At 50.7% G+C, this 22247-nt stretch overlaps 2 protein-coding genes across 4 annotated transcripts; both read left to right on the forward strand.

Moving 5' to 3' along the window:
* The first annotated feature begins 442 nt into the window (after nucleotides 1-442).
* Nucleotides 443-4804, forward strand: SSTR3 (somatostatin receptor 3). Its single transcript, XM_005150375.3, has 2 exons — nucleotides 443-552; nucleotides 3463-4804. Exon 2 carries the CDS (start codon nucleotides 3517-3519, stop codon nucleotides 4720-4722), a length of 1206 nt encoding a protein of 401 aa, XP_005150432.1. The 5' UTR covers nucleotides 443-552; nucleotides 3463-3516; the 3' UTR covers nucleotides 4723-4804.
* A 7653-nt stretch (nucleotides 4805-12457) lies between these two features.
* Nucleotides 12458-21456, forward strand: C1QTNF6 (C1q and TNF related 6). Of its 3 annotated transcripts, none has more exons than XM_031050168.2 (3): nucleotides 12458-12572; nucleotides 16277-16511; nucleotides 18353-21456. In XM_031050168.2, exons 2-3 carry the CDS (start codon nucleotides 16283-16285, stop codon nucleotides 18898-18900), a joined length of 777 nt encoding a protein of 258 aa, XP_030906028.1. In that variant the 5' UTR covers nucleotides 12458-12572; nucleotides 16277-16282; the 3' UTR covers nucleotides 18901-21456. The 3 variants fall into 3 exon arrangements, with proteins under 3 accessions (XP_030906028.1, XP_005150434.1, XP_030906029.1); XM_005150377.3 differs by lacking the exon at nucleotides 12458-12572 and adding an exon at nucleotides 15392-15495; XM_031050169.2 differs by lacking the exon at nucleotides 12458-12572 and adding an exon at nucleotides 15577-15728.
* Nucleotides 21457-22247: the final 791 nt, after the last annotated feature.

Here is a 22247-nt window from a genome sequence, read left to right on the forward strand (position 1 = left end):
CATCTTCTTTTACCACACTGTCCATCCTTTGCGCTCCCCCTCTCCCCTTGCCCCTCTCCTGCATCTCCCTCTCTCCCTTTTATTCCCCACCTCTCTCTCTCCCCCCGCATCCCCTCCTTCCCTTTCTCTCCCGGTGTTCCCGTGCGTGCCGCCCATTGGCTGCCACCAGCCGTCGTCCCCCCCCCCCCGGCAGCCGCCGCTCCGCTCCTCTCCGTCTCGCCCGGCGGACGAGCCCCTTCTCCCGCGGATGGCGGCGGGAGCGGCGGGCAGAGCCCCTCCGCCGTGAGGCTGAGGGGCCCGCATCCCCGGCCGGAGGGCAGCACCGCCGGCCGGACACCCCCGGCCATGGGAGCTGGTCCCGGCCCCACACCGGCCACGGAGGGGGCGATGGGCAGGTCCGGGGGGCAGGACTGGAGCCTCCGGTAGCGCACGGTGGGACCCTCTTCGTTCCCGGGACCGCTTTTCTCAATTGCCTTTAAGAAAGGGGAAGGGGAAAAAACATGACACGGATTATGCCGGAGAAGCAGAGGAAAATGTGCATCCCAGCGACACGTAAGTACCAGGAGGCTCTTCCCAGATGTCTCCCGCGGGTGTGAGTCCATGCAGAAGTTAACTCTGCAGTCCCAGAGGAGGAAACATGCCCATCCAACCCCTCCGACCACCAGCCCCGCCAGCCCAGCCTGGTCCCCAACAGAGAGCTCAGCCCCGAGGTGAGGCAGGGGGAATCCTGAGCTGTAGCAGGGCAGTGGGAAACAAGGGGGACAGGCAGGGATGGGGGCAAGAGGGACTGGAGGTTATTGGCCTCTGTGGTCCCTCCCAGCTCCTGTTCCTGCCTTGTAACCAGGTCCAGGCTCAGCTTTTAGCATCCACCTCCTCCTCACTTCCAGTGCAGACATTTATTAATTTTTTTTTCCTACAGAAAGTGGTGGCACTGATTTGCATCTCTGCCCTCCTCTCTGCCTTCCTCCTGCTCTGCAGATGTATGCACCAGGTATAGTCTGGCAGCACGTGTTAGGGGATCCCAAGTCACTTGCAACAGGTACTATCCACATGAGGGACAGACCCCAGGCAGATGCCAGTGAACAATCAATCAGCCTGAGGGCAAGGTTCCTCATCAATGCCTACCTATGTGGGTACTCCCAAAGCAATTGGTAGAGTGGATCCAACCCAGATGAGGCGCTGGTGTCCAATAGGACATCAAACTAGCCAGAATGGGTGTGTGATACAGCATTTGAGTTGGTAGATGGTACTTGCCAAAGTTAGAATGGCATAGGCAGACTGCACTTGCTTAAAGATGAAGTTTCACCACTGCAGCTGTTTGAGCAGGAGAACAAGTTTCTAGTGAATCAGTGCTTCGTGTTGCATGCCTTAGCATTTTTAACAGGGCATTTGAGCCCTGAAGTTCCAAACTCAAGCTTGACTGGGTTGCTAAACTCCAGCCTGAGCAACCAGCTTTGAGGTCTGGACCCCAGACATTTCCCCATATGCTCTTCAGCCCCAGCCTGAGTGTCCCCATCTGTATTTGATAATTGTAGGACTCTGTCTCCAAATGCTGTTTTATTTTTAAGTTCTTCTGCATTCTGGAGGAACTTCCAAAAGGATTCCTAACTGTGTACCCAGCTTCTAGAGGATCATCTTATGATCTTATGAACATCATCTTATGCCACTCTTTGCAGGGTTCTTTGTCTCCAGAAAAGTCTCTGCCCTCCCATTTCCTCCAACAAGTGATGTGCATCACTAGAACAGCACTGAAAAAATACTAAAACAAATCAGAAGAAAGATCCTTGAGCTTAGAAATAGTTTCAAATCCTCTTGCCCATTCATTGCAGTCACTCATGATGTGCTGTACTGCAGTACCACAAGAGATGGGCTTCTATCGGGACAGCAGGTCACAGCCCAAGGCACCTGCAAATGAAGAAAGTCTAAGCAATTCCAGTTTTTTAAAGCTTATCTAAGTATAGCAGGGAACATTTATGCAATAGCCTGTAGAGCATATAGCCTTAAGGCATATTTGCCCAACTGTGGCTTTAAGGGGTCTATCAGAGGATGTTCTTTCAGCATAAGATCTGATATACCTGTGGAGTCTGTTGGGTTTACCTATCTGATATCCATTTGAAGTTCAGGTCTCCCCTAAGGTATACAGAAGTTGAAGGACACTTACTAAAAAGAATAAAACCTGTAGTATTAAAACTTTTGCGAAGAAAGATGTGATGATACAGAGAATTCCATCTGGGAGAAAAGTCCCTGGAGTGTTTCTGGCCTCCTGAAAGTAGTTAATACTGGGAGTTGTTTCCTTTGAGATTCCCAGTTTTCATTTACATAACAGAAGAGCTCCAGAGCCCTTTTTGTTGGGATGGGTAAAGGTGAGCTTCAGGGTCCCTGTTGTCTTCCACCAAGTCATCCTCCCTTCCAAGGAGCTAGTTCATCAAGAAGATGATGCATAAGGTTTCCCAGGATGTCTCTGGCCTGGAGTATACACTGGGTGCTCTATCTCACAAACATGGAGCCCTGACAAAAGGCACATTCTTCCCTTATCTGTCTCTTCTCTGCCTGCAGCTTCTCACCCAGTGTCAGCAGAGAGATGGTGGTGAATGGAGAGCTTGTTTGTTCAAGGCTCTCCCTGAGTGACCTGAGTGCGGTTTCCATGCCAAATCCTGATGTGACAGACAGTTGGGCACCTCACGTTCAGAAGGCTGGGATACTGCTTTGGTGCTGCAAACAGCTGGAGCAGGCAGAGCCTCTTCCATTAACAGTGTGTTACAGGGTGAAAGAAAACAAGAGAAAGAGACAAGAGAGATCTGGGGTGATCCTTCTTAGTGTACCCCACATAATCCAGCTCTTCCTTTCCTCTTAAACCGGTTTAACAGAAACCAGCTAGCCTCCAGCTCAGGTGCTCAGCTCAGCCTCTTGGCTTGGACTGAGAGCAGAGATGCTTTTGTTTCTGCCAGTGGGACTAACAACCCCAAGATAACCTGGCCAGTCCAAAAAAAAGCTGCAGCAAGCAGAAGGGTACTCAGTGAATGAAGGGACCAGAGCTGGAATTGCACTTTGTCACTGGATGCTCTTCCCTCGTTGTTTCCTAAGGCACCCGCCACTCATAAATGAGAGTCAGGCTTTTGGTAACCCAGTATTCAAGCCATTAGAAAACAAGAAATTTCCCTGTCCCTAGACTAGCATGTGGTTCATTTCCCAGAGGATCTTTCCCTAGGGGAGAGAACCCATCAACCTACATTGAGCCATGTTCCTGTTTGTCACTCCATGCCCTCTCCTGTGACTCCCAGGATTAGATGGGGTTGATACTGTTCTACATCCTCCAGCTCCCAGAATCCACAAACTCACCTCAACTTTCCATGTCTATTCACACCTACACTCAGTTAATGTGGTGTTTTTATCTGTGGCTTTATCTGTTCAGCTGTCATGTCCCCACTATCAATGGCTTTTTTCTCCTCCTTTTACTTCCAGATTGGTAACTGATCCTGCAAGGACACTGCCCTCCACCTATTCCCTGCCTCTGCTATGGACACTTCTGCTTTCAGCCTCCCCACGCCAGTGGTGTCCGAGGAGGGGAATGCCTCTGGCAGCTGGGCAGGCTTCACCACCCCCAACAGCTCCACCATCACCAGCCCTGGTGTGATTTTCAGTGGTGTCCTCATCCCCGTGGTCTACCTCATTGTCTGTGTGGTGGGGCTGGTTGGGAATTCTCTCGTCATTTATGTGGTCCTGCGCCACTCTGTGAGTGAGTCAGTGACAAACGTCTATATCTTGAACCTGGCCCTAGCTGATGAGCTCTTCATGCTGGGTCTGCCCTTCCTGGCTGCACAAAATGCCCTGTCCTACTGGCCATTTGGGTCTTTCATGTGCCGCCTGGTGATGGCTGTGGATGCCATCAACCAGTTCACCAGCATCTTCTGCCTGACGGTGATGAGTGTCGATCGCTACCTGGCCGTGGTCCACCCAGGGAAGTCCTCCAAGTGGAGAACAGCACGGGTGGCCAAGGCTGTGAGTGCAACTGTGTGGGTTCTGTCTTCTGTAGTGGTGCTGCCCGTAGTCGTCTTCTCAGATGTTCCTTTAGGGATGAACACTTGCCACATCCAGTGGCCAGAGCCTGCTTCGGTGTGGAGAGCTGGCTTCATTGTCTACACTGCCACCCTGGGCTTCTTTGGGCCACTGCTGGTGATTTGTCTCTGCTATCTTCTCATCGTAGTGAAGGTTCGCTCCTCGGGCAGGAGGGTGAGGGCTCTGTCCTCCAAGCACAAGCTTTCAGAGCGCAGAGTGACCCGCATGGTGGTGGCTGTTGTGGCTGTCTTCATCCTTTGCTGGCTCCCCTTCTATGTCCTCAACATAATCAATGTTGTCTGCCCACTGCCAGAGGAGCCATCCCTCTTTGGTGTCTACTTCCTCGTGGTGGTGCTGCCGTATGCCAACAGCTGTGCCAATCCTATAATCTATGGCTTCCTCTCCTACCGCTTCAAGCAGGGCTTCCGGAGGGCCATCTTCCGGCCATCCCGCCGAGTCCAGAGCCAGGAGGTGCCAGAGTGCCCTCCAGAGAAGACTGATGATGAAGGGGAAGAGGGTGAGATCAGCAAGATCACGCAGAATGGAAATGACAGGCAGGAGCACCCTCTAAGCAGTGGGGAAGGAGAAAGCAACCAGCAAAAACCACTCCCTGAGGAGCCTGGGGGATGCGAAAAGAGCAACAAGTTGCATGTCAGTTATTTATGATGAAAGGGATGGTGCAGGGGAAAGAGACACTGGGACATGGGATCCCCTTCACCCTCTGTGCTTTTCCACCACAAAGGCAATGGGAGACACTCATACAAAGGAATAGTAAAGTCCAAGACTGCTCAAAGATGAAGAAGACTCCAGGAACTTCTGGAAAGAAACAAGGCGTTATTCTTGGCTTTGGAAGATACACCTGAGGTTTTTGTGGTACCAGGTAAAGGAAAGACTGAATCCAGGGAGAAGTGAAGAGTTGATGGGCACTCACAGCATGGAGAAAGCAAGGTCAGCCCTAGATTGCATGATCCTTCCTTAGATGACCCAGTGGTGAAGGGCATCAGCTGCCATCTGACTCTGGCACTTCAAGGAAGTCCTCAAATGGCATATAGAATGAATAGGCATCCCAGGACCTTGATTATCTTCCTGATAAACATGAGAAGCAGTTTACCCTAAAAGAAAAACAGGGAGGAAAAATGCCTGCAGCAAAGACATAACAGCCAGTTGCATGTATGGCTGACCCCTTTTTAGCTCTCCAGTAAGTCTTGGGGACAACATTCCTCCTACCCATGCTGACTGTGGCTGGAGACCACTCAAAGCTTCTTCTTCCTTTCTAGGACTCTCATGGACTCTGGGCAGGCGGATGAGACTTACCTGAGAGAGCAGATGGGACACTTCTTTCCTTCACCTTGCATTCTTCAGTGCTTTCCTGGTGCCTATGCACCCTGGTGGAAGGTATAACAAGAGTAAAAAAGAAGACAACAAAGCATGGGCTGGAGGCAGGGTTTCCTACAAGCTGAAATGCCCTTTCCTTTTGTCTCTCCCTAAGCCTTACTGTAAATAAACAAAAAGCCTTTGGACTTCAAAAGCCAACTGGGCAGAACTACTCTGTGTGTTTAGGGGAGTGGGGTGCTATAGATTTGGCTTTGGCTTTCCTAATAATACACAATGTCTTTGAGATGAGTTGATCTCTGTATGGAGTAATGTTCGGCTGGTACAGGAGATCAAGGCATGTATCAGTACAGGATGGGGCAGGGAGCAGAGGGAGGTTGTGAGAGAGCTATGGTTGCAGGAATCTGGACAATACTAGGAATTGATTTGTCTTTGGGAAATGGTAGAGTGGCTAAGAATTAATAAGAAATGATGTGTCTGCATGCGTACAAAGGTGAATGCATGCAGAACTATGTGTACATTGTATGAGTATGGGAATGGCTGAAGAGGACTGTAGATCAAGAGTCAGGGCTAGTGGAAGGTATGAATAGGTTGGGCATTGATGCTAATCAGTGTGTGACTGTGGGGTGTAAGTGTGTACAAAGCTGCACAAGGTGGTGTGCATGTGTATAAGTGTATACAAACACGGATGTGGAAGAGTGTGTATTTCACTGTGTGATGATTAAAGGGTAGATAGAGGTGTGTAGGCATGCAAGCATATGTGGAAACATGTGCACATGTGAATGCTTGGGTAAGAGTGTGAGAGTATGTGTGTTGTGTTGGATGAGTTGTTGCTTCTGTGCATCAGTTGTTGGTGGGAGGTTGTGGGTGGGCCTGTCTGAGTGTGCAGGCTAGAGGAGCAGTGATGTACAAGGGTGGGTGGGATGAAGGTCTCTCGCTCCACTTTGGCTTCATTCCTGCAGGCTCTGCTAAATGTCTGTCACCACACCTTGAACTTCCCCATGAGTGTTGTTGCTAAGCTACAGCCACCAAGAGGGCTCTCATACCAGAAGAGCCCTTCATTATATCTGGGCACTTTTCTCCACAAATGATTTGAGAAATGGGAAGCAGGGACCCACCAGGAGGAGAAATGCTTTCTTGAGGAGAAGCTGAAGAAGGCCATCAGTGGAGGGCCGCTGATGGAAAGATGTCTCACAGGACACTTGAGAGAAGTCAAGAGATGTGAAGGATGGCTTGCGTCAGGTGTGCTGGGATGAAGACAAAAGCCTTGGGCTGGGAAGCAGAACAAGCTGCAGCAGCTGAGGATGTTGGGAACAGAACCACTTTATGAAGAAGCAAGAGACAAAGTCACCCAAGGTGATGTGTGAAGTGGAGGCCTGGAAGTTATCAGAGGAATTGCAGTGCAGAGCACCTGAGTCTGGGAAAGGACCATCACAGGTTATCAGGTGAGAAGACATGTCCTAGCCAAGCCAGAGAGCAGAGGAAGGGTGGAAAGGGGCTGCAAACATGACCAAGAAAAGACATTCATCCATGCTTTCAGCCACTGGTACAGCCATCGCTTCCCTGACAGAGAAAGATTGCCCCTGAGTCCTCTATCCTGAGACATGAGTGCCAAGCTGTCCATGCCTGTAGGCTCAGCCTCAGGACCTGACCTACCCATGATACCACACGGCTATGGCTTAATTCATCTTACTGAGCACCCCTGAGCATGGACAGGCAGACACACCAGAGGGCAGGCTCAACCTGTGGGGAAAAGAAAGTGCTTGGTTCTCAGTTTCTGTCCCGTGCTACCTCTTCACACCTCCTCCTCCTTCAATCCATGCATCAGCTGCCCACACCGTGGGCCCCAGTGAGAAAAGCAGCCAAACTATTCATGGGTGAGGGATACACAGTCTGGTGGACTAAAAAAGCTTCTTCTTTTAGGGGAGCTCCCATAGCGTCCACTGGAGGAATCAAACAATAAATCCTAGTGGAATTAAGATGAACTGCCAAAGCTCCTGCCTATATATGGGGTAACAAATAGTAGGAAGATAAAAAGGACTAGCTATCAAGGGGTTGGATAGACAAACAGCACAGCACTTTAAGCAGGGGGCTGTGTTGCTCCTCTTGCAGTGGGCACCATTGGCACAGCCATCAGCGTAGGACAGAGGAGAAATGGTAGTAGCTGGGGAGCATATAGCACTGTTTGTGGTTTGTGACCAAGCACTGAAGAAGGCATATGACAGTGAATGAAGACCATGCAGGAGGCATCTCAGATGGGTGGGGGGCACATATAGGAAGGGTTTCCTTTTCCATCAAGGGGCTGCCCATCTGCCATGGGGAGGTGGGGGGAGTTCCCAACATGCCTAACAGAGCTGCTCTCCTTCACCACTGAATTGAGCTGAGGCTTCACTTCGCATGCCTTTGCAGCTCCATCTGCTGCAAGTCACTACTCAAGAAACTCCACCAGCTGGTTGGCTCCTTAAAATACCTACATCTCCAAAGAGCCCAAGCACGGGGATGTCAGCACCAAGCCGGTGTGCCAAGGAGACATCAGTGTGATCCATGGAGTCTGAGCCCACTAGCAAGGCAGCTCTGCAGGGGAGCCTGCTGTGGAAAACCAATTGCATCCCAGGGAGACCTGCAAAACTAAGGGGTATTTAGTTTAAACAGGAGTTTAAAAGGAAAGGGTCACAAGCATCGTATTTTTCTGTCTTGTGTTTCCTCCTCCTCCCTATGTCACATCTTATTTTTCAGTGACAAACCAGGAGAAAAAAATAAAAAGGAGATGAACCAAAAATAAGACTGGAGGAGGGAAAAGGTATTTTTTGTCTGAAATTCATGAGGAGAAAATGAACAGTACAAAATTTTGTAAATTGTCACCATTGATTAAAAGGTTGATTTTCATTGGAACAGACGTTTGGAATGATGGGCAGTACCTTGCTGCCTCCTGACCCCTGCCTCACTGTTCAGCTTTGCCTTCCTCTCGAATCCCCAACTTTTCCTGTGGTGATAGCACCAACTGCCCTCATCATCCCTCTCCCTCTTCTAACGATGGTGCGGTTGACTTGGACAACTCAGAGGCCATGGGGACCCTGATTAGGGCTGAGTGACATTCTGGCTGTTTTGAGGGGGATTTATTCCAGTCAGATATGAAAATTGAGTTTTCTATTCTGGGTGCAGAGGCACGGAGATAAGGGCTCCATCAAGCTCTGTGCTGCACAAAAGGTTTCATTCTCATCACGTAGAGATCGGAGCTGCGAGACTAGAAAGGGCTGCAGTTATTTCGGCAGTGTTGTGCAATGCCTATTCCCAGCAAATGGTTGATCATAGATGGGGTGTTAGGAATGCGGAGAGCCCATTCTGCCAGCTGCTCATAGAGTTTAATATGCATGTGCCAGGATGAACAAGAGCAGATACAGAAAGGCATATGTATGTGATGTGTATACATGCATGCAAATGAGTGTTTATGCGACTGCATACATGTATCTTGGCCTAAGCATGAATGCCAGAACATGGCACATACTCCTTCATATGCACTGTTCAGACACAGGCTGAAACTGGGAGATGGCAACTGGACCTTGCAAATGACCCCTCTACATAGATGAACCCACCATATGTGGGCACCCAAGCACATTTCTGCCAGCCCAAGAGTGGCCTGGAGCAGCTTCAGACCCACTCAATGTGACCCTTTTCCTCTGCAGTGGAGCTTCAGGAGAGAAACTGGAAGGGCAGAGAATGGTGATTGGAGAGGGGTTCCAGTGTGGAGAGGTGAGGATGCATTTCCAGGCTGTTAGTAACACAGCCCACACTTAATGTCATTTGAAGCTGTTGTTAGGGAGCTGCTGTATTTGTCATCAGCAGGGAAAAACAGCAGCTGAGTTCAGGCAACAGCAAACCTGTCCAGGCCATGTTCTGCTTCAACTATTTTATAGGACCATGGGCTAGGCAGGTGTGGGGAGTGGGCAGTGAGCAGTTAACCAGTTGTGGAAATACAGTAGGGAGCAGATGAGAGGCAGAATGGTACAAGGAAAGGAAACACCCTCGAACAGAAGCTGTTCCTGTCTCTCCTGAGGATTCAACAGAGAATGGAAATGCTTTATCTGCTTGAACGAGTGGAAAATATGCAAATATTTGCTCATGAAAACTTGGTGTTCTTTGCCTTCCCAAGCATAAAATATGCAAACGCCATGCACAAGGCAGCCGGCTTGCTCAGATCTCAAACCACGTCATGCACAAACACACGCACACATCCCCGGCGCATCAACTGCAGCCAACTAAAGACACGTGCCTGGGCTGCGGCATGTCCTATCCATGACAAACAGGGCCGGGTGGGAAGGGGGTAGGGACGCCTTGTCTCACGAGCTGGGCGCACACGGATCACTCTGTTCCTTCCGTGGGCTTTAACCGGGGCCGTGCTGGGCGGGAGTCTGCAGAGAGAGCGAAGGAGCCTGAGCCACCGGTGCCACCCGTGCGCAGGACAAGCAGCGGGCACCGGGGCAGCGCCAGGACGGAGCCGGAGGAGGCGCGCAGCCCGGAACGGCCGGCAGGGGGCAGTCGGCAGCCGCCGGGAGGGCCGGGAGCCGGATAGGGAACTGGGATAGTGGCGGGCGGGGGACAAGGAGGCGGAGCCGGAGCCTGCCTGCTGCTCATACCCCTGCCCTTCTCCCTGTTCAACTCGGGTTTGAGGCAGGGCTGTGCCAGGTGGGGGTGTCTCAATACCCCTGCACACCCCGCGGTGTGCTGGCTGAGGGAGCATGGGGGGTTGCTGGGGGTTTCCTTGGGACCCCTCTACCACACCACTGTCTTCTTGGTATTCCTACATATTCCCCTGGAGATCTATGCAGAGCCCTCTGGCATACTCTCAGAGGCGTTGTAGCTACTGGAAGTCATCATATGGTTGCAGCAGAGGTGAAACGCATTGAGCTTTTCTACATGGGTAGAAAATGTGCACATGCCCTGTGTCTTGAAGATGGAGTAATCAACATTCTCGAGCTGGATCAAATGGCCAGAGAACATGGGAGGACTCTTACCTCGTTGACTGGTTTTAGGATCATACAATCATAGAATAGTTTGGGTTGGAAGGGGCCTTTAAAGCTCATCTAGTCCAACCCCTTGCACTGAGCACGAACATCTTCAACTAGACCAGGTTGCCCAGATCCACATCCAGCCTGGCCTTGAATGTCTCCAGGGATGGAGCATCCACCACTTCCCTGGGCACCCTGTGCCAGTGTTTCACCACCCTCAGTGTAAAGAATTTCTTTCTCACATCCTGCCTGAATCTCCCCTCTTGTTTAAAACCATCACTTCTCATCCTATTGCAACAGGCCCTGCTAAACGGTATCTTCCCATCAAGATAGTGCTACCAAGCAACAGGGGAACCTGTTTCAACTCCCTCAGTGTCAGGGTGGTTCCCCTAGTGGGAAGAACCTGTCACAGATCCAAGAGTTTCTGTGAACTCCTAAATACCATCTTTGTCCCTCTCACCTCAAAGTGCTTGTTTCTTTGGTGAGAAAGCTCATGAGTACCTCTGAAAAAGATATTTCTTGCCCTAACCACTGTCGCCCTTCCTTAGCACTCCTTGTGTGAGTTGGGATGCCCACATAAGCGATCTACTGTTGGTAACTGCTCAGGGCAGGGTTAGAAGTGTGTGAGGACAGCACAGGGGTCAAAGCTCCTGGGTCTACATAGGAGTGGATGGGAGGAGGAGGTATTTAGATCCAGAAAAGCAGAATGCAGGCTCAGCTGAAGTTCGTTGTTAACTGCCTCAACCAGGCTCCAGTGTCATCAGGCTGCTGGGCCTAGATGCTCACAAGGCTTGCTGGCTGCAGTAGGCTTAGTGCTTGTAATCACACGCTGGCCTTTGGGGTGGATACCAGCAGCGTTTCTTGTCTCAGTGGTAAGAGGTGGGACACTCGAGCTGGACAAGCTGCCTGTGGGGAAGTGGCTGTCTGGTAATGCTCCCTTAGCTGAAAGGCACATCCAACTGACACTGCTTGCAGCCAGCCTCTGATACCCTGTTCTGCACCATCTGGCAAACATGTGGTGCCTTGGACAAGCTGTGGGGGCAACAGGAAGTGGGAGACAAGCTCCTGCTTTCATACTCAGTGCTGGAGCCTGCCAAGTCTAGCAACAGCTTTGCTGCAGCAATGAATACAGGTGCAGGGCTCCTCCAGATGCTCTTCAGCAACGTGGCATTTCAGCAACACACAGCAAGAAAATGCAGTGGCTTTGCCAGCCCTTGATCTCTGTGTGAGACAATCCAGGCTGCCGAGCTGCACACAGCAGCAATCCCTGCTGGCACAAGCATCCTTGAACTTGGCAGCCAGGGAATGTGTCATTCCCGGTTGGTCCAAGCCCTGCATGGGCAGAAATTAAAAAGGAAATGTAGCTGTGCAGCTGATATCCAAGAAGCCTGCCCATCCTCAGCGACGTATGAAATATCCTAAGCCAATAACTTCTTACCATGTTGGTGCTCCTGGGTAACAAGGGCTGGCTGTTACACAAGCCTTGTGCATAGCCATGGAGTCCACAGGCTGGAAAGGATTCGTCTTGTCATACAATCACAGAATGGTTTGTGTTGGAAGGGTGACCTTTAAAGGTCATCTAGTCTTCCCAACTCCCCCCACAGCCTGGCCAGGCATGATCAGTGATCCCGATATGGCAGAGGGCCAGCTGCTGTTACAGGGTAGCCCATGGGCACCCCAAACTACTGAACATAAAAACACACTGCCACATTTCCATGTCTCAATTGCTCCCTTTGCACTAAAGAAGGGCAAGACAAAGTTACCTGGCAGTGGTTGGGCAGTGAATGGAGAGGAGGTGAGCACAGAGCATCTCTTCCCAGCTCTTTCAACATGTGAGCTTTCTTTCCAAGGGTAGCAATGGCAGTAGCAAAAAGCCTGAATTTTACTTCCAGAAGGAATCAGCTGTTGAGCTGAGCAAATTGTGTGATGCTGTGGGGTGGGTGAAAGGAAGGGAGGGAAGGAGGGAGAGCCAAGCCTGACACGGGCCAGAGCAGGAGGGGAGGCACTCACAAAGGCCACTGAGGCAGGATGGGGAAGACAGTAATTACATAAGCACACTTGGCAAGCATCTGTGTGGAGTCAGCTGGGCCCCAGCAGCCCTCCCTCCCCGCGCTGCTAGCCAGGAGCAGCTGAGGATACAGATAACACAGCGCGGGACCCCTCCGGAGGGGACCGGAGGTAAGAGCTCCTCCGCTTCCCCTCCCGGCTTGCAATGCTCTCGGATAGTAGGGACAAAGGGGTGAGGAAGGGGGGAAAGGGAAAGCAGCTGGAAGGGAGAAGCATCCAGGAAGGAGAAGAGAAGGGGGTGTTTCTCTGCCTCTTGGTGCGGTTGGTACCTATGCTCCGGAGGTTTTGGGGAGGGAGGAGCAGTGGAGTGTGAGTGTGTGTATGTTAGTGGGTGGATGCAAGTGTCTGTATGTATAGCAGAGCAGGGGATCCACGTGTGCAGCAGGGAAGCTGAGCTGTATGCATGAGATGGACAGGGAAGGAAACATCAACGTCATTTCCTTCCTTCTATACCTGAGGTAGAGAGGGTTGATAGGATGGAGAAGTCCCTGGGGAGAGCCAGGCTGTATCCCCCTATTTAGTCTGTGTTGGGGGGGTTGCAGATAAGGGAGGAAACGCAGGAGGAGGAGGAAGCAGCTGGTTTTGAGCAGGGATCATTGCAACCCAATCTGGCCAGAGCTTCCCTGGGCTGCCTCCAAGGCCAAGTGTGTGATGAGGAAGAGGGAAGATTGTTGAACACACAAGGTGCCTTCAGGCTTGGTTTGCACTTAAAAGCGTGGCTGGCAGAGAGCAGTTGGATAGCATTATCAAAACTTGTATCTTTGAGCACTCGGCTGTACAAGCCAAGACCTCCTGCAAAGAGGGCTGCCCTGGCAAAACGTTGCTGGTACAGACAGTTCCTTTCAGGGGGCAGGGTGATATTACCCTGGCAAAAAGTGTCTTTAGCGGCATAACTGCTGCCCAGCTGGGCAATGCCACCAGGGCAAGTCTTTGTTTGCTGACTCCCTGTGGGTCCCTATTCAGCTTAGACAAGATATTAACTACAAAGTCCTGCTCGCTGCCCACTGTGAGCTGTTCTTACAGTCAGATGAGACAAAAGCAAAGGCCCCAACTGATGAGGTCCTCTACAGAGCACATTTGCTTGGTTGTAAGCAGGTCAGGAGTGCAGATGGAAATGTCGGATGGAAATGAGGACAATGGCCTCCCTGCTACCTGTTTCCCTTTGGAAAAGCAGAGGAGGGTAGACATAAGGTCAAGGGCTGCAAAAGGGGATAATATAATGGTTGGAAATAAGCCAGGCAGAAACACCCAAGGGAGTGAGGGACTGCAATAGCTTTGATGGGACAGAGAGGAACTTTGCCTTCAGTGTCAGTGTCTGAGCTCTCACGCACCCCAGAAAATTTATTGGCTTTCAATAGTACTGTCAGCTGCCAAAATCCCCACCGGCAGCAGGCAGGAGCAGACAACACAATGGGTCACAAAAAACAGCTTCTGTCAGCTGGCAAGGCTCCATTAGCAAGAAATGTCGCCCTGGCCTTTCCCCCTCTCATTTTCCACAAGGGGAAACTGAGGTACGGGCAAACATGTGAGACTTGCAGTGGGGCTCACTGAATGTCAGTGCTGGAGCTCAGCTAAGAGCTCACGAGCACAGCAGAGGATTTCTTGGTCCTCTTCCCATCCCGGCTGGGAAGCATATTCAGCCCATGTTCATTGAGCTCCAGGCTGACAAGCAGCCTGAGAATATCTCTAGGCTTCCCAGCCCCCATTCCTCCCTTCCCCCCAGCTCGCGGCACATATTTTCCCAGAGTTTTCCGCTTGCTTCTCCAGTGGTGCTGGGGTCCTGCCAAACGCCAGCCACTCTCTGGTAAGCGGGGCCTCCCATTCCCAAACCAAACAAGTGGGAGAAGGAAAACAGCAAAGAGAAGTCCAAGCACACGTAGACACGCACAGAAATCCTTCCCCCTCAGAAACCTTGGAGCCTTCAACAGCTTCTCTTGGAAACTGCTGGAGGCACAGTGCTGACTTGGCACATCTAGGCCCTGCAGGAGAGAGCTTCCTTCTGCCTCCCAGAGATAAATATGTGCATGCTCCCTAGGGTATATGCTTCCAAATCCATTTTTGCTGCTGGGTAGAATCCCCAAAATCTTCCAACAGATTCTGCAGTGTAAGGAAAGCCATCCTGTCCATCCCTCTCTGCACTATGCCCTTCATTCCAAGGTACTGGTGCAGCCACATAGTGCTTACCCCAACAGCATAAGCACGTCAGCTCGACGCCAGGCTGGGGGCAAAGATCACTGCCAGGGTTTGCTTCAGATTCTCAGTTTTGCTGGCAGGCAGCTGGACTCTAACCAGGGAACATGACCGGGTCATGACACACACCAGAGTGCAAGGCTTGGGGCTCTGCCCAGGGAGAGGGGATGACCAGAGAGGGAAAGGACTGATGCCTCTCCCAGTTGGCAGATAAACCTGCTAGAAACTCCATGTGTGGGGCGAGAGGCCACAGTGACGTGCAGAAGAAACAGTGCAGGAGAGAATGAAAGATCAAGAGTGGAGACCAAGTGCGACAAGCACAGCTAGGGAGGGAGTGTGGCCAGGCAAATGAAGGGCTGGGAACCATAGCCCATGGGATAACAGACAAATACAAAGGAGAGCAGAGTCCTGCACCATCCCACCTGAAGGAAAGCATTGGTGCATCTCACCTTGCCTATCCTGAGATGCTCAGGGTGGGACACTGCCCTGCTGCCTGCCCACCGTTTGCACGGGGAGCCTCAATCTGTGCTGCCTGAGTTTGGCTGTTGGAAGAGAGAAGGCAGAGAAAAAAGAGCAAACCACAATACATAAAGACAAGGCACTACCTAGGAAAGAGTTAAAAGGCGCCGAAGCCCAAGCCGGTTTGCAATGGAGGGCGCCCAAAGCCAAGGAGGGAAAGGGAGGGAAAGGAGAGGGGAGGGAGCCGGTCCAAGCCAGCACTCAGCAGTGCCTGTGCCAAGAGCCAGCTTTCTTAAAGCTATGGGCTGTGAGGCCGGCCCTGCAGGCAGAGGGGAGCCCTGGATCAGGGGCTGGGAAGCACCGAGGGGAGCCCTCAGCCTCCCGGGTGAGCTGCCACGCTGCACTGGGGCGCGGGCAGAGGGAAGGGGGGCAGAGACTGCGAGAGGGGCTTGCTCGGCTTGTTTGCGTGTCTGTCTTTCGTAAGCATACTTCTCTGCAGTCTTCCTGCTCTGTGCTTTAGCTCCCTACCCGCTGCAGAGGAGCAGCTCCCCTCGGGTCCGTCCGCAAAAACCCGGCACTGCTCGCTGCTCCTGGAGGAGCCGTCATCCCCTTGGAAAGGTGCTGGGGTTTGGCTGAGAACCCAGCTGAGCTTTGGGACTGGGAGGGATGGGAATTGGTGTGGGGAATGGAAAGAGGCCCCTATGAAGAGAGAGGTGGGTCACACTGCAGCTGGGACAGGGGGGTTGTTGGGCTGGACTCCTGGGAAGAGTTGATACCTGCTGACTGAAGGACTGGAGAAGTGTTTTATAGCCTCCTCATAGATTTAGCAGCCTACCAGAGCATGCTTTTGCAAAAGAGTGGGTGTGGTTTGCTGTGTCTTCTTCCTGTATCCCAGCCTGGAGACTGAACCATCTAGTGGCTCCAGTGGTTTGGCTAATGAGAGTCAAGCCTTCTTCGAGGGCACCTAGTCTCCATTGGTCTGGGCAGAAGGGCATCCTCTTGGGCCATGTGGTTGCTGCGCACATTGAGCCTTCAGGGACTTCAAGCATGTGAACTCCCTCCACAGGACCACAGAAAGCCACAGAAAGATGTTTTGTGGTGATTTCTTCTCCATTGCCCGTATCCTCCGCTTCTTACACCTCTGGCACTTCTTCGTATCCTCCCAGGTCACCATGGACATAATTTACCTGCGCATACCCCTGGCCCTCCTACTTCTCCCTCTTGTGCTTGGGGCACCCACTGATGAACCCAACCTCACAGAACCAGCCTCTGGTACTTGCAAGCGCTGTTGTGACCCACTGGACTCTTCCACAGATGACCCACAGCTCCCCCCGAGGCACCATCACTTGCCCTACCCAGTGCCGGAGGTCCGTCCCTATATCAATATCACCATACTGAAGGGTAAGTGCCCATCTTGGCCATGGGATGTTTTGTGCTGTGACCAAGAGTAATCTGAGCAAAGGGAAGTCAGTGCATCCATGCTGTGAGCTCTGTGTCTCAGGATGCTGCCTGTAACTACCTCTTCCTCCCTCCTAGCACAGGAGTGGCAGTGGGAGTCACTTGCCAAGATGGGAGGACACCTTCCTTGCTTCAGACTTCCAGAGTCCCATAGTGCCTAAGGGAAAGAGAAGTCTCTATCCAGCTGCAAAATAAACATGTTTGGAGGGTAGACATTGGCACCTGGGAAGGCTGTGGGAAAACCTTCTCCAGCTCCATAGATCACATGCATTTTGGAGCAGGAGGAGGGCAAAGGGAGGGAGCAGCTCTTTGTAAGCACCTCCAGGCTAACTGGCAGCAACCCCCAGCTCATTCCACCCTGCTTTGGCTGACTTGGCTAACGGGAAAAGGCTCCCTATTTTAGATCAGCTCCTCCCTTCAGGGCTCCCCTTTTAGCCTTTGCTGTGGGCAAAAGCTTGTTCCCAGCTGGATGCTGCTCCACTCACTTATTGTTGCTCTGTGGTTCCTCTGGGCTAGCTGGGCAGATGTTCCCCCTTCCCTGCCCAGCCTAGAAATAGCTGCAATCCGTCAAGGCTCAGAACTGGGGCAAATAGAAGCCTGGGCCAGAGCAGGGTGTTGCAGGGGGACCTGCATTACCATGCAGGGAATGGAAAGGAGGAAAAGAACAAGACACAAATCTGAGACGCTGTCACTTGTGCTGGAGGCTTCTCTCTGACTCCCATCTCTTCTCTCTATACACAATGTACGTTCTGGTGCTGCTTTCTCTCTGTATTGATGTCTGTCCAAACCCCAGGATAGAACTGCAGTATTAACTATGCAGGACACCTAAAGGATGCTGGTATTGTCAAAGTACCACCACTCTAACTTGCACTGCATCATCACCAAGCCCATCTTGGATCTTTTTCCTCTGACCAGCCTCATTGTTCCTCTCTAGTCATATTCTCCCACAGGCATTAGCACTTCTTCCCCTTCTCCAGCCTACAGCAACAACAGTGTGCACACTACATGGGTAATTGGGCCATAGGGGAGGTGTGTAGCAGGGCAGAGTCAGTCCCTGCCTCCTGTATGCTATTGCAGCATCCTCCTAGAGATAAAGGAGTGTGGAGGACTAAGAAGAGGTCAAGAGCCACAGTAGTACTTTGTACTGCTGGGCTCACTCTCAGGCTGAAGTCTCTTAGGGACAGGTTCTCCTGTCTCCAGCAAGGCCATATCATGTAGTAAGCAGGCAGTTCATAAAGAAGAGAGCCCAGTTGCACCCAGATCTTTGTTAGCTCCTTTCCCATGAAGCTCAATGATAGAATCATAGAATCACAGAATGGTTTGGGTTGGAAATGACCTTAAGATCATCCAGTTCCAGCCCCCCTGCCATGGGCAGGGACACCTCACACTAAACCATGTCAGCCAAGCCTCTGTCCAACCTGGTCTTGAACACCACCAGGGATGGAGCATTTTCAGCCTCCCTGGGCAACCCATTCCAGTGCCTCACCACCCTCACAGTAAAGAACTTCCTCCTTACATCCAATCTGAACTTCCCCTGTTGAAGTTTTAACCTGTTACCCCTTGTCCTGTCACTACAGTCCCTAATGAAGAGTCCATCCCCAGCATTCTTGTAGGTCCCCTTCAGATACTGGAAGGCTGATATTGAGACCCTCATGAGTGTTCCTTTTTCTAGCATTGCCCCATTATGGAGCAGTCCTCTGCCTCCTCATTAGGCTTTCTCTCCACCACTTCCATCTCTCCCTCTGGTATCACACAGGAGTTGTGTCCTCTGCTTTCTCTTGCAGGAGAAAAAGGAGACCGGGGAGAGCCTGGGATGCCAGGGAAATGGGGCAAAGAAGGACCACGAGGTGAGAGGGGAGCCCAGGGCCAGAAAGGCAGCAAAGGACAGATGGGCTTAGCAGGAGACCCGTGCAAGCATCAATATGCTGCATTCTCCGTCGGTCGCAAGAAAGCACTGCACAGCAGTGAGGGCTACCAGGTCTTGATCTTTGACACTGTCTTCGTCAACCTCTACAGCCACTTTGACATGTTCAATGGAAAATTCTACTGCTATGTTGGTGGACTTTACTATTTCAGCCTCAATGTCCACACCTGGAACTTCAAGGAGACCTACATGCACATCATGCACAATGAAGAAGAGGCAGTCATCTTGTATGCCCAACCCAGCGACCGCAGCATCATGCAGAGCCAGAGCCTCATGCTAGAGCTTCAGGAAAACGATGAGATCTGGGTGAGGCTCTACAAGCGAGAGCGGGAGAATGCCATTTACAGTGATGATGTTGATGTGTACATCACCTTCAATGGGTACCTGGTCAAGCCCAGCATTGAGTAACTGCCTCTCCTCCTCCTTGAGGCCTCTATGGCCTTTTCCTTCTTTTTTTCTCTCTCTCTCTCTCTCTCATTACTGCCCGCAACCACTGCAAATCACTTAGAAATGGGCCTGTCAAGTCTCAGGCACTGAGTGTGAAACTTGCCACACTGGCTCCCACCTCACGCTCTCTTGTAGTCAGGCCTGTATCTGTCCACTTACAGTGTGACACTACCATCTCTTGCCCCCTTCCTCATGACCCCAACTTTGGTTATTGGCTTCTTCTAACTCTGCCAGTGAGCTGTGTCTGGCATTCTGGGTCCTAGAGCAGGAGGAAAGCTGAAGTGCTGCTCTTGGGGATGCATCCCTCCTTGGAGCTTTATACACAAAAGGCTGCTGTAGAAAGGGCTAGAAAGTCCCCACTGCTGGGTGCATCCTGGCTTCTCTCCGTCCCAACTAGGCACGCCAGTTTTGCAGCCTGCAACACAGCTTTAATGTCACCTCTCACACCTATAAACCGGAGCATGGACTGGGTTCTGATGACCTCCTGTAGCACAAGAAAGATGTGGGACTGGTGAGAGATGATACTGTCTTTCTAAAAAGGGGACTGATGGCCTTCTGAAGTATGGCATTGGCTTTCCTTAGACACTCTGCTAGGTCACAGTGTCCAGACTGGCTGTAAAGTCTAGGCCTGGTGGCATTGTACTCCTCTGTGCCAACTCTGGTTCTTTGGAGAGGTGAAGGGGCAGACACTCAGCCAGGCCCTTCAGAAGCATCTGCCATTGAGTCAGTAGAGTCCACCACTCTATTTCCACTAGGGATCATAAATACAAAACAAAAGAGAAAGACAACCCTACCATACTTCCCTCCTAAACCTCCCCTGGGGTGCTACTCGGTCTCAATTCCCCAGTAGTGGGAAGCTAGTCCAGACAGTAAGCTTGAATCTGCTTGTCTCTGGCAGATGTACCCCCATGGCCTTCTACTAGTATCACCAGTCACCCCTGACATTTACTGATGCCTCCTGCATGCTATTACAGTGTCCTCCTGAAGGTGGTTCTCCCACACTGGTATTGAGGGACTGCTGTTTCAGAACTTGAGCTGGAGGCTGTAGGGGCAATCACTGCTAAATCAGTTCCACATCTGGTCAGGTTGGCACTTCTTTGCCTCTGTGATGGATCAGAGAGAGAGGTGAGACTACAGCACCTCACCCCCAGGGTGAAAAGTCTTTCCTGCCATTTGGTCTGTGCCCTTTTCTGGCAACCTCATCAGAGCAATGGAGAAAAACATGGCTAAAACAAACTTTCCCTTTTCACTAGGTTGTAAATATCACAGTAGGAAAGGAATGTCAACGGTAGGTTTTTCTAGTACCATTTTTACTGGTCTCACATCCCTCTGGGATTGCTGTTATCCTGGGAGGAGCAGGTGAGGCTGACTCAGCACTTTGGGAAACCTATATCCACGTGTTGTGGTGCTCCATAAACATCAATGCCAAGAGTTGTCTCTTTTTTGAGTCTCAATACAGCATGTATTGAGAAACTGTGAAACTGTATTGAGAAACTGAGAAACAAGCAGGAGAAACTGTATTTCTCCACTGCCCACCACTGATAATGAAGTCTTTTGACTTATCTAGTTCCTGCAGTCTCATGATTAGCTGTAATCTCTGCCTGGGACTTCCAGAGCTCTCCCATAGGAGATAGTCATTGTTTTTCAGGACTAGGTCCAGTACACTCAGCCCAGGCTGGCAAAGGCAGAGGGACCCAGGATAAATGTTAAAAATGAACTTGAGAAGATTTCTGGACATTTTCTCTCTTACCCTCTTCACTTACCCTCCCTGCTTTGCTAAGGAAGCTGTATAGACTGGAATGAATTTCAGGCACTTTCTGCCCTGGATCCTCCCCACCACTGTCACTTGAGGCAGTGGGTATAACAGCAAGGTTTCACTGAGGCAAAGCTGGGTTTTTCCCAGGCAAACATGTGATGATGGGATCATGGGAATGAAAGGAGACTGTGAGTTTCTTCCCCTCCCTTAGTAGGTCAAGCACGTGGAATTGCTCAGTGGCAGGATTTCAGGACATAGCATGCCTGAAAGCAGCATGCTGGAGGAGATGCTCAGGTCCAAATCCCTTTCTCTCTTCCTCAACTGGCTGCAAACCCAGGCATTGTCTATTGACAGTGTATAGTGCCCTCATGTCCCACTGGAGAGAAAAAAGCCTCTCTAAAACACAGTATCTCCAGAAACAAGCTTCCTTCTTCCTCCTTTTCTCTTTGGTGTTTGAATGCCAGTGACAGGTCTCCTGAGCAGCCAGATGGTGCCTGATGCACATGAGAGAGGACGGCAGGGGGACCAAAGGGTGTGTTTAACAGGCTTCTTGGTGCTAAACAAGATGGCAAACCCTTGGTGCTAAATCAGATTTCAGGAGTATTGAGTGCTTTCTGGAAGGTGTAGTAGGCTGAGTTGTAATGTACTGTGGAATTAATGGTGCTTTATGTTACAAAACCAAACAAACTCCAAGAACTTTTGTATATATATTATTTTTTTCAGTGGTATTAAACTTTTTTCGCTGGTTGTTTTTGCACTTACATCTGCTTTTTCCTCCCAGCCTATTCCTTCTATCTCTGGTTATCGCCAAAGAGTGTGATAGAAAAGACAGTGAGCTGAAAGAGACAGGTACAAAATTTAACTGAGTTCTGAAACTTCCCATGACAATCCTTGGCAATATTCTGTTTACTTTGTGGAGAACCGTTACCCTAAGAATATTTAGGGTAGTTTCCTCTTTGCTGGGAAAATTTTAAGCAAATTCAAGGAAAGATTCTTTGGAAATTACCAAAAAAACCCAGGACAATACAATGGGTTATAGGATTAGGGTTCAAATAATTAATTATATTGAGGAAGACTGTGCTAATGCTGGGGTTCTCTAAGGGTTATCAGACTCTTGTGACATTTTCAGCACATCCTTCTATCAAGTACTTTGTCTGTGTATGTGCCTTCTGTTTTCCCTGGGGTGTTTCTCTTTTATTTGGGGTTTGAACTGAGGAGACTCCCGCTGAAGTGGAGAAGTGGACAAGAAAACAAGAGGAAAATCCCATATAGGACCTTCTGGATTGAGTTTAAATCATCTTCACATAGCTTCTCCTGTGGTTTGACATGTACCAGATGCTTTGTTTGGCAAGGGGTGGAAAACATAATTAGTCCAGAGCTAGGGCTATATATATCAAGTAAACGCAATACTTGTCCGGTCAGAGCTCAGCCTTCTTCACAGTTTTTATTTACTTCTCAGAAAACAGGTAGAAATATGTCTTCAGGAAGTGCAGGGGTTGCGCTTGTGCATGTCCCTGGCCCCTTGAGGTGAGATGCTGGTAGATTGGATGCG

Source organism: Melopsittacus undulatus, chromosome 5 (genome assembly GCF_012275295.1).
Source record: "Melopsittacus undulatus isolate bMelUnd1 chromosome 5, bMelUnd1.mat.Z, whole genome shotgun sequence".
Lineage (NCBI taxonomy): Eukaryota > Metazoa > Chordata > Aves > Psittaciformes > Psittaculidae > Melopsittacus > Melopsittacus undulatus.